General features: G+C 33.8%; 1 protein-coding gene across 5 annotated transcripts in view; it reads right to left on the bottom strand.

Annotated features, from left to right (window-relative positions):
• Positions 1-12,981, bottom strand: part of STAG1 (stromal antigen 1) — a 453,722-nt gene that overhangs the window by 21,712 nt on the left and 419,029 nt on the right. For all 5 annotated transcript variants that reach the window (XM_046002314.1, XM_046002311.1, XM_046002310.1 and 2 more), the window contains 5 exons: positions 11,342-11,516; positions 8,371-8,510; positions 5,554-5,655; positions 1,930-2,078; positions 1,115-1,243 (listed from right to left, as the gene is read on the bottom strand). In XM_046002314.1, the coding sequence (XP_045858270.1) occupies positions 1,115-1,243; positions 1,930-2,078; positions 5,554-5,655; positions 8,371-8,510; positions 11,342-11,516 (695 nt within the window). The remainder of the gene's footprint in view (positions 1-1,114; positions 1,244-1,929; positions 2,079-5,553; positions 5,656-8,370; positions 8,511-11,341; positions 11,517-12,981) is intronic.

Below are 12,981 nucleotides of genomic sequence, written 5' to 3'. Positions count from 1 at the left end.
ATATTTTTTATGAAAATTGCATATATTATTTCTTTAAACTTTAGAAAAAGAAATCACTCTTCTTGAACTAACTCAAATAAAAGATGCAGTTCACCTTTAAACATGGATTTGAATTGTGCAGGTCTACTTATATGTGCATTTCTTTTCTTTTTCTAAAGATAGATTGACTGGTCAGAGAGCGAGCGAGAGCATGAGCACAAGCAGGGGGAATGGCAGGCAGGGGGAGAAGCAGGCTCCCCACTGAGCAGGGAGCCCCATGTTCCATTCCAGCACCCTGGGATCATGACCTGAGCCAAAGGCAGATGCATAACCGACTGAGCTACCCAGGTGTCCCTGGATTTCTTTCAATAAACACGCAACAGTGTAAATATATTTTTTCTTCCTTACGACTTACATTTTCCTTACATTTTCTTTTCTTTAGCTTGCTTTATTCTAAGAATACAGCATAATACATGTAACATATGAAATATGTTAATTGACTGATATCAGTAAGGCTTCCAGTCAATAGGGGCTATTAATAGTTAAGTTTTTGGAGAGTCAAAACTTACATGTAGTACAGCATAAAGGATATAATCAATAATACTGTAATAATGTTCTATGTGAAAGACAGTTACTATACTTATCACGGTGAGCACTGAGTCATGTATAGACTTATTGAGTCACTGTTGTACACCTGAAACTAATATAATACTGCACCTCAAATATACTTCAATAAAAATTTTAAAAATGAAGTAGAAAAGAATGTCTGATATTTTAAATTAAAAAAAGAAGAGTTACACGAACTTTTTGTGAGGGGGGTCAATGACCCTAAACTTTGTTGTTCAAGGGCCATCTGTAAAACTAAAATATAATTAATACAAAAGGAAAAAAGAATGGCTAAGCCAATGTCCCTATTTCTTTGAATTGTGGAATAAGAAATCATTTCCCACTTAATTCCAGCGTACTAAGAGCAAGCAGGGAAAGAACTATGTAAACGCTTGACAGAAAACTGCAGTTCCTTAAAACAAGCTAGCAGAGCTTATGTTATCAACCGTAATTATATCTAGATGATTAACACTTTTCGAAAAAATAACACATTTAAAATTACAAGGGTATTATGATAAAAGCAACTTACACAGTCTTCTTGTCCTGTCGAAGGAGTTTAGAAGAAAATTCACTTAGTACTTCCAGGAAAGCCAGATTAGGAGGTGGATATTCTTGTCCTTTCTGATTTTGGTATTTAAAGGCAAATTCTATGCCATCCCTGAAGTAAAAGAAAGTATCAACTTATTTTTCCAGATAGGGAGTATAGTTCTCTCAGTGGGCTAGAATTTGAAAGTATTCGGAAAGGCAGGATAATCATCACTGAATGTAGTAAAATCTGGTAAGTTCGAAGCATAAAACAATGTTAATTTGTATGACATATATGCTTAATATGTATAGTATAAAAACTCTAAGTTGTGAAACAAAGCTAAATTTCTATGTATATCTTGCAGGGGTAGCACAATAACCTGAGAAGGTAACTAGATTGTCAGAAATCTTGATTCTCAGAGTTGGTCATGGTATCAAGCAGCTGTGTGTCACTCAGTTTTTTAGTTATGAAATTCTGTCAGTCAGTTTTCAGTTATGAAGTAAGGCTGACTAAATCAGCATTGCACAGTGTTTTTAAACCATGTCTCCTACAACAATCTTCTCACTGACAGACAAGAATATTTTGTGAAACTTTACTTTTTATACTTTATAAGTTGAAAAAACGGGCAGTTGAAGTTCCTCATTTTTCAAATTAAAAAGTCCCTCCTAGTTGAGATTCACTACACTGCACAATCTCTAAAGTTCTTATAACTTGAAAATTCAATCATTTGTCACTTTGAAAATGGGTCAAATAACAGTCATCTAAGTTCCAGTAAACTAGATTCTGTGTAACAGAAAGTACTTATTTAGCTCACTCACTTGTGAAGTGTGGCAACTGCTTCTCGGGTCTTGATCTGATCCAGTCCAAATGTAAGGGCAAAGCGACGTGCCAATTCTTTAATGCCGCTGACGTGGGCAGATGTCCTGTCTAGGTTGGGACCTTGCTCTTGAACAAGTTCATTAAACAACTGGTTGAAAGAAAAAAAGAGGAAAAAAACTACAGCTAAGAAAAATTTATCTTATTTATTATTAGAATAGGTAATACAATTTTAAAATATTTAAAAGGCACATGGTAAAATATGTATGTCCTTCCTTGCATTGAACTGTAGCCACATTGTTCCCTTCTCCAGTAATCTACTAGTACTAATTTCTTGACCTCATTTTCATGCTAGTTTTGTGATTAAATAAGACAGGAATTTACTTCTTTTTAACAGAAAAATGACATATTTTGGGCTGGGGAAAGGAAACATGTTTATAGAAATATATTTGTATTCATAAACATCTATGTGTTCTTTTTGTTGTTTTAATAGGGATGACAATGTATTAAATACAGGGTTCAGAACTTTGTTTTTTCACTTATTATACCTTAGACAAGAACATTATGTAAAAGAAGACATTTGGATATATGGGGTGATATTTACCACCCAACAACAAAATATACAATAAAGTTCTTAAGCTGGATACAGGGCTTTTATAAATTACACATACATTACATATATTGTATCAAAATAACAACCAAAAAAACCTGAAGTACTAAAGAATATAAAAGCTATCATCATTCTACCGCCAAGGTTAAAAACTTAAATTTATCGTACACATCTATCTTCCCTCTTACTCTGAGAAATGAATAGTTCAGGCTTTCATCTAAAGCCACTCCCTCTTTATGTACTAGAGATCTCACTCCATTTTACCTAGTTAGCAATTTTGCTCCTATACTTACCACTCTGTGTTGCATCCTTAACAATAGTTAAGATGCATGCATCTTAAAACCCCAAAATACAAAAGCCATTAACTTCTTAACTCAATCTTCCATGCCAGCTATCAATACATTGTTTTGATTCTCCTTTTTGGCAAAGATCCAGCATAATATTGTTTACATTTATTTTCTTCACTTCCTCACCCATCCCTCAGTTCACTCTTATCATACCATCCCACTGAAATAGCACTTGTATCACTTCAATAAATTTTGTTGTTCATCTTTTTAGTTTTCTTCATCTTCAGCAATACATTGGTTTGAACTACTTACAGTGCCATAACTAGAAACAGCAGTTCTTCCAAACATTTTTCAAATGTATCCACACATAATTATTTATAAATTCTTGAACTTCAAAATGTTTTCAGAGATGGTTATACACAATTGCCTTAAACTTTAAAATTTACGCTTAAATACAAAGAATATATTTCTGTGCAAAATTCAAGGAATATAAAAGTTCTCCTTCCTCTTTCCCACTGAGTATCATTCTTCTCTCCAAAGGCAATCAATGTTAAAGTTTCAAGGTTTACTAGACCAGGTTAGACACATTAATGTATTACATATAGAAAACTTTTAACATAAATGACACTATACTATGCAGTTTGTCCTGAAACTTGCTATTTTTCTTTTTTTCTTTCTCAAGTTTTTATTTAAAATGCAAGTAGTTAATGTACAGCATAATAATAGTTTTAGGTATAGAATTTAGTGATTCATCACGTACATAAAACATCCAGTGTTCATCACAAGTGCCTTCCTTACTACCCATTACCCGTTTAGCCTATACCCCTGCCATCTCCCCTCCAGTAACCCTGTTTGTTCTCTATTGTTAAGAGTCTATTTTCTGGTTTGCCCCACTTTTGTCCTTTTTCTCCCTCTATGTTCATCTTTTTTTTCCTTAAATTCCACATATGAGAGAAATCATATGGTATTTGTCTTTTTCTGACTTATTTTACTTAGCATAATAATCTCTAGCTCCATTTACATCCTTGCAAATGGTAATATTTCATTCTTTTTTAAGGTGAGTAATATTCCTCCCACACATCACATCTTTATCCATTCATCAGCAATGGATATTTGGGTTCTTTCAATAATTTGACTGTTGCTAATAACATTTAATATACAGAATATAAATATTGGGGTACATATATCCCTTTGAACCAGTGTTTTTGTATTCTTTGGATAAAATCCGTACTAGTACAATTGCTGGATCATAGAGTAGTTCTATTTTTAACTTCTTGAGGAACCTCCATATTGTTTTCCAGAGTGGCTGCACCAGTTTGCATTCCCACCAACAGTGTAAGAGGGTTGCCCTTTCTCTGAAACTTGCTATTTTTCACTTAATATTTTGTCTTAAAAATCTTTTAGCTACTTCAGAGTTGCACACTTTAACCATTCCTCTGCTGATGGGATATTTAGACGATCTTCAATTTTTCAGTATTACAGACTTGCTGCAATAAACATCTTTTACATAAATATCTTTGTGTGTACTTGCATGTACCAATGTAGATAGCTAGCAGCAAAAATAGTGACTTTCAAAATATCCTTCTTCAATTTTGAAATATCCTGCAAAATTGTATTTCAAGAAGGCAACAGCAATTTCTTTTACAAGGGGCCTTTTTCTCCACAGCTTTATCAATCATTGGTATTAACCATCATTTAAATTCATGCTAATCTGCCCATCAGTAATAAACACCTCTTTGTTTCAATTGGTACTTCATTAATTATTAATGAAATTAAGCCTCTTTTCATATCATTATTAGTTTTTTAGATTTCCTCTTCTGAAAAGTGGCTTTTCATATCCCTTATTCACTTTTCTATGGGATTTATCTTTGTTACTGATTGTAGGATTTGTTATGTATGGTTGAAAATATTTCCCTGAACCTGTCATTTGTTTAAACTTTGTTGAGGATGCTGGTCGATGTATAAATGTATTTAAGTTTATATACACATACCTACAGCCCCACCCACCCCCTGAAATCTCGGCATTCAGTAAGCATTTATCAATTCAGAATGCATATATATACACATATATACATGTGTGTATATACATGTGTGTATATATGTGTACATATATGCGTTCTGAATTGATAAATGCTTACTGAATGCTGAGATTTCATATATATATATATATATATGAAACGTGACTTTTTAAAAAAAAATTTTATTTATTTATTTGAGAGTGAGAGAGAGAGAGCATGAGCTGTGGGAGGGAGAGGGAGAAGCCAACTCCCCACTGCGCAGGAAGCCTTACAAGAGATTTGATCCCAGAACACTGGGATCATGACTTGAGCTGAAGACAGCTGCTTAACCGGTTGAGCCACCCAGGTGCTGCCATATGTGATTTATTTTCTTATTTGAGTACTATTCTAGCCCTGTCTTCATCAAATATTTTTAAAATATATCTTCATATTTTTCTTTTTAAATGATTACTTTTTAAATGTCTGTTTGGCATTTCATCTGGTCTAAGAGTAGATCACCTTAGGAGTTCATCTATTTGATATATGAACTATAAGATTATTTTCTAAAAGAAAAGTCATATAACATGTCTTTGTATCAGAAAGTATCCATACTAATGTACTGATACAGTGACCTAGTTTAAATGAGGTATGATATACCTAGTACATACTTAGCACATAAAAGTTCAATAACATTAATTCTACTCTTTATCTCTTTTCTTTCAGATTTCTTACCTGCTGCAAACTGAGAATGAGGGTCTTGGCACACTGAATTTTATCAATCTGCCTGGTTTTACTCAGTGTTTCCTTAATAATATCACCATAGTCATTGTAATACTGTGAGAAAAAGAGAAAACACAGCTTTAAAGTTACTAAAATTTCATGAGACAAACAGTGGACTGGTAAAAGAAATGGAAAAGGGAGTTTAAGGGTGTTTAATTTCTTCATCTTAAACATAATGAGATAAAAGATATTTTCTAAAGTTAAAGGAATACACATTTAAGATTATGAATGACTAATGTTAATTAAAAACTGGAAATTCTAGGAGACGAAGTGACACAGGTAAATGAAATTCCTTATTCTTTGTAATAGACACCACTTAAAAGGTGACAAATCAAGAAACAGAACTTTGGTAGAAACTTCACAAAGAACTAAAACCAAAACAGTTAAAATTGCTTACCTCTGGGGAGTAGGCCTAAATAAGGGGGAAGGGAAGATTAGGGTAACAGACCTTTCATTCAGTACTTTTGTACTAGGACAGTCCCTGCTCCCCCAACATGTTTATACTTTACTATTGTAATATAAAAAACAAAAACATTGACTTCTTTAATAATTCAAGTTTTTTGGACACAGGATTTCAAGAACTTTCCTTGTGAGAACGACTAAATTTAAAACCACTACATCTGGATGTTATTTCTAAGCTAATGCCTAAAAACCCATGACCGATGTGAAGAAGTGAGTATATTAGCATAGCAACTGGAATTTCATGCATCCCTGACATGAGATGAAAAAAAGAGAAAGATATATTAATATACTAAAGTGGTTCAATAAGCAGATCTCCAATGAATTCGTATTTGTAATAGTTACATAGGGAACTGGGGCAAAAGCCACATGACTGAGGTATTTAATAAAGAGTAGCAAGTAACTATCAAAATATTCTCAAAAAAATCAAAGCTTAGAATGAGCAAAGGTGCAAAAATTGCTAAAGATGACAGCAAATTTTGGTTAAGGCTAATTTCTTAAAACCAATACAGTACTGTTAAGAGATGAAAGGGAAAGAAAACCATGGTAGGCTCATATTCATCTATTCAAACTGTGTTTAGACACTACTTTAGGAAGCCGTCTTGGGTTCCTGTCACTTAAGTCTCTCTTTCTATTCTATGTTTGCTTTGTAATTGGTACATCTATCACTATGATAGTCATGCTGAAGCTTTATAATCTAATGTGAAGAGCTAAGCTTTGAAGCTAGACAAACCTAGAATCACATTCCAGTTTTTGCTACTTCCAAGAGTTATATGACCTTTTAAAGTTACTTAACTTCTCTGAGCCTTAATTACCTTATCTGTAAATGATGTATTTCCTACCTCAGAGGATTACTTTAATCAACAAACATATGTAAAAGCCTTAGAACAGTGTCTCAAATATAAATGGCACAGAACACAGACAAACACTATTACCATGCTACATATTATGCTGGCATTTTAGTTTATTAAACTGTAAGCTCCTTAGTACAGAAATCATGTTTTATTTAAATCTCTTGACTATAGCACAGTGCTCACACTGCAGTTGTTTAGCAAAATAATTAGTTACTATGTCATAACTAGAATTGGATCATAACTAAACATGGATAAGGACAAGTGGATCAATGGCACACATAATATTCTGAACATCGGCAAAACAAAACACTATCTCTGACAGGAGAAAACACACAAACTGGTAAAACACACAAACTGAGAAGTATGCCTGTCATAAAGGCTTCTGAGCACTGTTTTTTTAGAAGGTCAGAAACACAATGGAGCTTAAGGAAAGCAGAGCAAACAGCCAGAAAGGGGAGTACCTACCAAAATCCTGCCATATAAAGAATGGTTTAAAACCCTTCAAAATCTCCTTACCTCCCTAAGGAAAAAAACCCAGGCTTCTCACAGCATATAATTACTAGTGATACCTTCTTTAAATCTTACCTCTGGCTCCATTCTCATAAGCAATCTATGTTGTTACATCAAATTACTTGCATTTCCCCCAAAGAATTCACATTCGTTTGTGTCTCTGTACATCAAGTTCAGTCTGCCCCCAAGTCCTGCTACTTCTTTGCTTATTAATTTATGTTTATCATCTTAGTTCAGAAGTCACTACTATGCAGTTTCCATTAACCCTCATATTTCTTTAGGTTGGGTATCTGTTTCATACATTTCCAGGAACCCCTATACATACCTCTATTATATAGTGCAATTGTCTAATTGTTGACTGTTTTCAGCTTTAGACTACTTTAGAGCAAGAATATTATTTATTAAAGATTTATTTATTTGAGAGAGTGCACAAGTAGGGGGAGGGGCAGAGGGAGAGAATCTTTGAGCAGATTCCCTGCCAAGCGCAGGGCTTGACCCCAGGACCTAAGAGATCATGACCTGAGCCAAAACTAAGATTTGGACACTTAACCAACTGCACCCAGAGCAGGAATTTAAAAGATATTTGTAACTTTAGTGCCTGGCAGGTGGCATCGTACAAAGCAGGCATACTTGCAAAAATGTCTTAAAGAATGTCATAAGGAAGAGAGATTAGGTTTCTTCCATGTCAATCAAGAGTCTATAAATCACATAAAAATAAGACGGTGTTCTTTCAGTAATGTGAGAACTCCTACTTTATGGTGTTAATACAATGGTACAGAGTGACAAAAAGCTTATAATTCTATAAAAGAAAGAAATCTTAAATATCAGAAAAATCATCAATAATACACAGTTACCTGGCAGTTTAGCTTCTGTTATCTTTTCATTTTTCAGTGCAAATTTCTCTGCCACTTAGATAGAGGAGAAAAATAAGACTATGAAACTATACCTTCATGTAGTGTTTAAAGATGTCTGCAGCTGCATGCATGTCAACAATATCATAAATGATAAGTTTGCTGAAGGCAGCAAGTAGATTCCTTCTTTTATGTAAGGCCTCAATTTTATTAGCTTCATCTTCTTCATCACCCTCTACCACAGAAAATAAATTGGTTATGAACTTTGGCCCTTTATCCAAGGTAAAACAATGTAGACAATCTGTATAATTAAATACCAACTTATAACTTTATAAATAATATAATTCAGTTTTAGGTAAGATAAAAACTGTTAATTACACTGATTATTTTAGGGTGCTATATTTAGTCATATGCTTATTAAATGTTTAGTAGTTACCAAGGTTCCTATCTTTAGGAAACTGTCATAGCAAAGATTGGGTAAGATAAGCAAATCATACATAAATTTTTTCCTGAAATTTCTGTCATAATACTTCTGTCTGTTTATCTTAAAAATGCCATCTCTCATTTCAATATTTTTTACATCCTATTAGTTATATTTCAACAGAGAAGAAATTTCTGGAAATTTTTAAGACATAGGGAAAAAGCTTCTTTTACAAAGAAATATATAGGGAGAAATGGAAATATATGGAGATGTTAGGTTTCAGTGCTTGTCTTAAAAATGGTAACATTATCAGCATTAAATATATTTTGCAAACCATTTATGCTCATATACATTTTTTTTTTTTAAACGTAGGCTTCACGCCCTGTGTGGAGTCCAACATGGGGCTTTAACTCACAATCTTGAGATTAAGACCTAAGCTGAAATCAAGAGCCGGACACTTAACTGACTAAGTCACCCAGGCACCTCTACATACACACAATTCTTAAAACAAAGCTTGCTATTAAATACTTTCAAAATAAGTAGTATTTCTTCCTCAATTTTTTAATTCTCAGGCTCCACCGGCTTTTTTTTTTTAATCCTAGAAAAAATTTCTTCACAAGGCTCTAGATGTTGACACATTTGTTTTAGGCTCTGTACTGACTCTCTCAGGTTTTTGCCTGCCTTTAGTAAGGAAGTGTTCTTTCTTCCCATATATATATATATATATATATATATATATATGTGTGTGTATCTATCTATCTTTGTGTATATATATAGATATACATATATATCTATATATATACACACACATATGTTCTATATTGATTTTTATATATTATATATACACACACACGTGTATATGTGTGTATGTACACATATACACATGTGTGTGTGTGTATATATATATATATATATATATATATATATATGTATTTTTTTTTTTTTCTTTCATGAAAGAACTTACTCAACTTCTCTCTTCCCTTTTTGCTAACTGGTCCTGCTGTGAAGCACCAATGCTTTGAGAAGTTGGAAATCTTTTTGCTTAAGAGAAACAGTAAGTAAATTTTATCTCCTGGGATTAAAATGGACGCTAAACAGAGACTTTATTTTACAATTTAGTATTTTCTAAAATGTCTGTTAAGTAAAAAAAAAAACTACTCTAATAGCACCAAATAGATCCACGGATCAGATATGCTACAGACCTTAAATCATCTATTTCACAAATAACTTATCACTTATTACAATTATTTATATTGGTCTAATTACGTTACACATTATCATTATGCAGGCTGAGCACAATTTTGCCTGGTCAGGGTTTTTTGTTTTTTTTTTTAAAGATTTTATTTATTAATTTTGACAGAGAGAGATCACAAGTAGGCAGAGAGGCAGGCAGAGAGAGTGAGAGGGAAGCAGGCTCCCTTCAGTGCAGAGAGCCCGACGTGGGACTCGATCCCAGGACCCTGAGATCATGACCTGAGCTGAAGGCAGCGGCTTAAACCACTGAGCCACCCAGGCGCCCCCAGGGTTTTTTTAAAGACTTTATTTATTTATTTGAGAGAGAGAGACAAAGATAGCAACACAGATAGCAAGAGAGAGCACAAGTGAGGAGGAGAGGGAGAAGTAGGTTCCCTGTACAGGGCTGGATCCCAACCTGAGTGGAGGGCAGAGGCTACTGAATGAGCCACCAAGGCACCCCAACTGGTGAGGTTTGTTAACAGTCTTTTAACACTTAATATCTTATAGTATAACATTTTGTTAATGTAAGTAATACATGACGACAATTCAGGAACTCGGGCTTTCCTTTAGAAAAATTGTGAACCTGGACATAGTTCAATTAGAAACACATCCATCCTACATATATATTTTATACATGTGGGAAATGACAAATGTACATAGTTATTTACTGTAGCAAAATTTATAATAGAAGATTGGTAATGAGCCAAACATCAATAGGAGATGGATAATATAAAATGAGCTATAAACAATGAAATACTTTGTATCTGTTGGAAAAGAATAAAGAAACTCTATATGTAGTGCTAGGGAAAGACCTCTAAGTATTATTCTAAAGGAAGGAGATGTCACTGTGTACATTTTTCTTCTTGTTGGTTTCTGAACTACATGAATGTATTAATTCTTTTTATTTTTATTTTGAGAGAGAGAGAGCATGTAAAAGTGGGAGGAGGGGCGGTGGCGAGAGAGAATCTTAAGCGGGCTCCAGCATGGAGTCCAATGTGCTGCTCCATCTCACGACCCTGGGATCGTGACCTAAGCCAAAATCAAGAGTCAGACACTTAGCCAACTGAGCACCCAGGTACTTCATAACTCTTTTAAAAAATCTTACTACTTTTTAGGACTTAATTTGAATTATTTCCTAATATATTTTGGGGTTGGTAAATAAAAGATCCACACTGGGGTGCCTGTGTAGCTCAGTTAATTAAGCATCTGCCTTCAGCTCAAGTCATTATTCCAGGATCCTGGGACTGAGCCCTGTGTCGGACTCTCTAAGTGGGGAGCCTGCTTCTCTCTCTCTCTCCCTCTACACCCTCCACCCCATTCATGCTCTTTCTCCCCCTCTCAAATAAATATATAAAGTCTTAAAAAAGAATAAAAAACATCAATATTGACGAGATAGTAGCTACAAATACCCATGCTCTGGTTCTCCTCGTCTTGGTCAATGAAAACATGATCCATCACAAAACTGAGGAGTTCAGATTGGAGTCCAGTATCTGGATTAAACACCAAAGGCTGAAGCCCTTCCCTGCCACCCGTCATTAACTGGTGGCTAAATATCATCAGAAGATCACAGAGTAACATGAATGCCTGCAATGCAGAAGGAATTCATCAGTAATATATAACTACAGTTACGGATCAATGTTAGTGAAAACATACTAAATCAAATGTACTTTAATAACAATACCATGATACAAATTGAGTATTTAAATTTCAATTATTTAGTTGTTTTTTTTTTTTTAAATTTCCAAATTTAATGAAATTACTTTTTCTCATTAACTAGTCCCATTTAGGACTTTTTCTCCCTAAATATGATCTATTTCTTTTATTTGGCCATATTAATCCAAAACAATTAAGAGATTTTGACTTAACTTAAAAAAAAAAAGACTTAAAGCCAACTCTGGAAATACGAAATTAGTATAATAATGACAGAGGTTAGAAATCAACTATATACTGCTTATCTTAATACAAACTGTATTATCCAACAAATTACAATGCAGTACTCTAAACCTAAAATTTAGGATTCTTCTTTAAAAAACTAATGCAAAAAAACCCAACCTCTAACAATAGATTTAAAATTGAATTTAAGACCATTCACATAAAAATCAGTATCTGAAAGCTTGCCAACAAATTTAACCACATAAGGGAACCTTTACTACATTTCCCTAAGGAGAAAGTATAATAGTTAATGTTGTCAAATTTGTCCTATTTAATGGATAGTATGAAATAATCCTGTGTCAGCAGTGTATTGTAACTGAATGATTTTGTTGTGGGATAACTGAGGTCTCAGGTAACTCAAAACAATTCACTTAGCCCCTTCTAAATATTGATTTCTACGGGAAAACATAATTTTGGTATGTATTTGGAGATGGCTATATACTTGGCTATCTACCTCCAGCAAGAATCATGGCAGTTCATGCTCTGACTACACAATCATGAATTACATAAATATATTTAGAAAGAGTCACTTGAAAAGGGGAGCATAAAGGGAATCTGGGGGAAATATATATATTTTTTATTGAGGACACAGTTTTAGGTATCACCAGTGATTATGCAGAAACAATTAATTGGTTTGGTTTAATTTGGTTTAAATGTCCTGAGCCAGGTACTTTTAGACAGCACTGATGGGGTTCAGAAGGTTTAGTGAGTAAGGTTTAGGGAAGACCATCTCTGTTCCCATTTTAAGTTAGGTGCTGATAATTTTAATAGACAACTGTGACAACCTACTTGTAAGAAGGAATAGCAAATGGTAATAAGTACTCCAGTACTCTTTAACTAGACTAACTAGATATTCTCTAGTCCAACATTATGATTATTAAAAAAAAAAAAAAAGTATGGAAAAAAGGACCCTGTTTTATATAGGTACTTTTATATAGTACTAGTATATAGTACTTTTGGGTAAGTACCTAAATAAAGTACCCATTCCCAATAGAATAACAGAAATAAACAGTTTACAAAATCACCTTATGGAAATGGTATTGCCTTGGGCTATGCTGCCCCAACCCTAGGAGTGAGGATGATCTGTTGAACCAATGCGATATCCCCACTTGCACTC

Source organism: Meles meles, chromosome 4, assembly GCF_922984935.1.
Source record: "Meles meles chromosome 4, mMelMel3.1 paternal haplotype, whole genome shotgun sequence".
Classification (NCBI taxonomy): Eukaryota; Metazoa; Chordata; class Mammalia; order Carnivora; family Mustelidae; genus Meles; species Meles meles.
The sequence above is the reverse complement of the archived record's forward strand: the minus strand, read 5'-3'. Positions and strand labels throughout refer to the sequence as shown.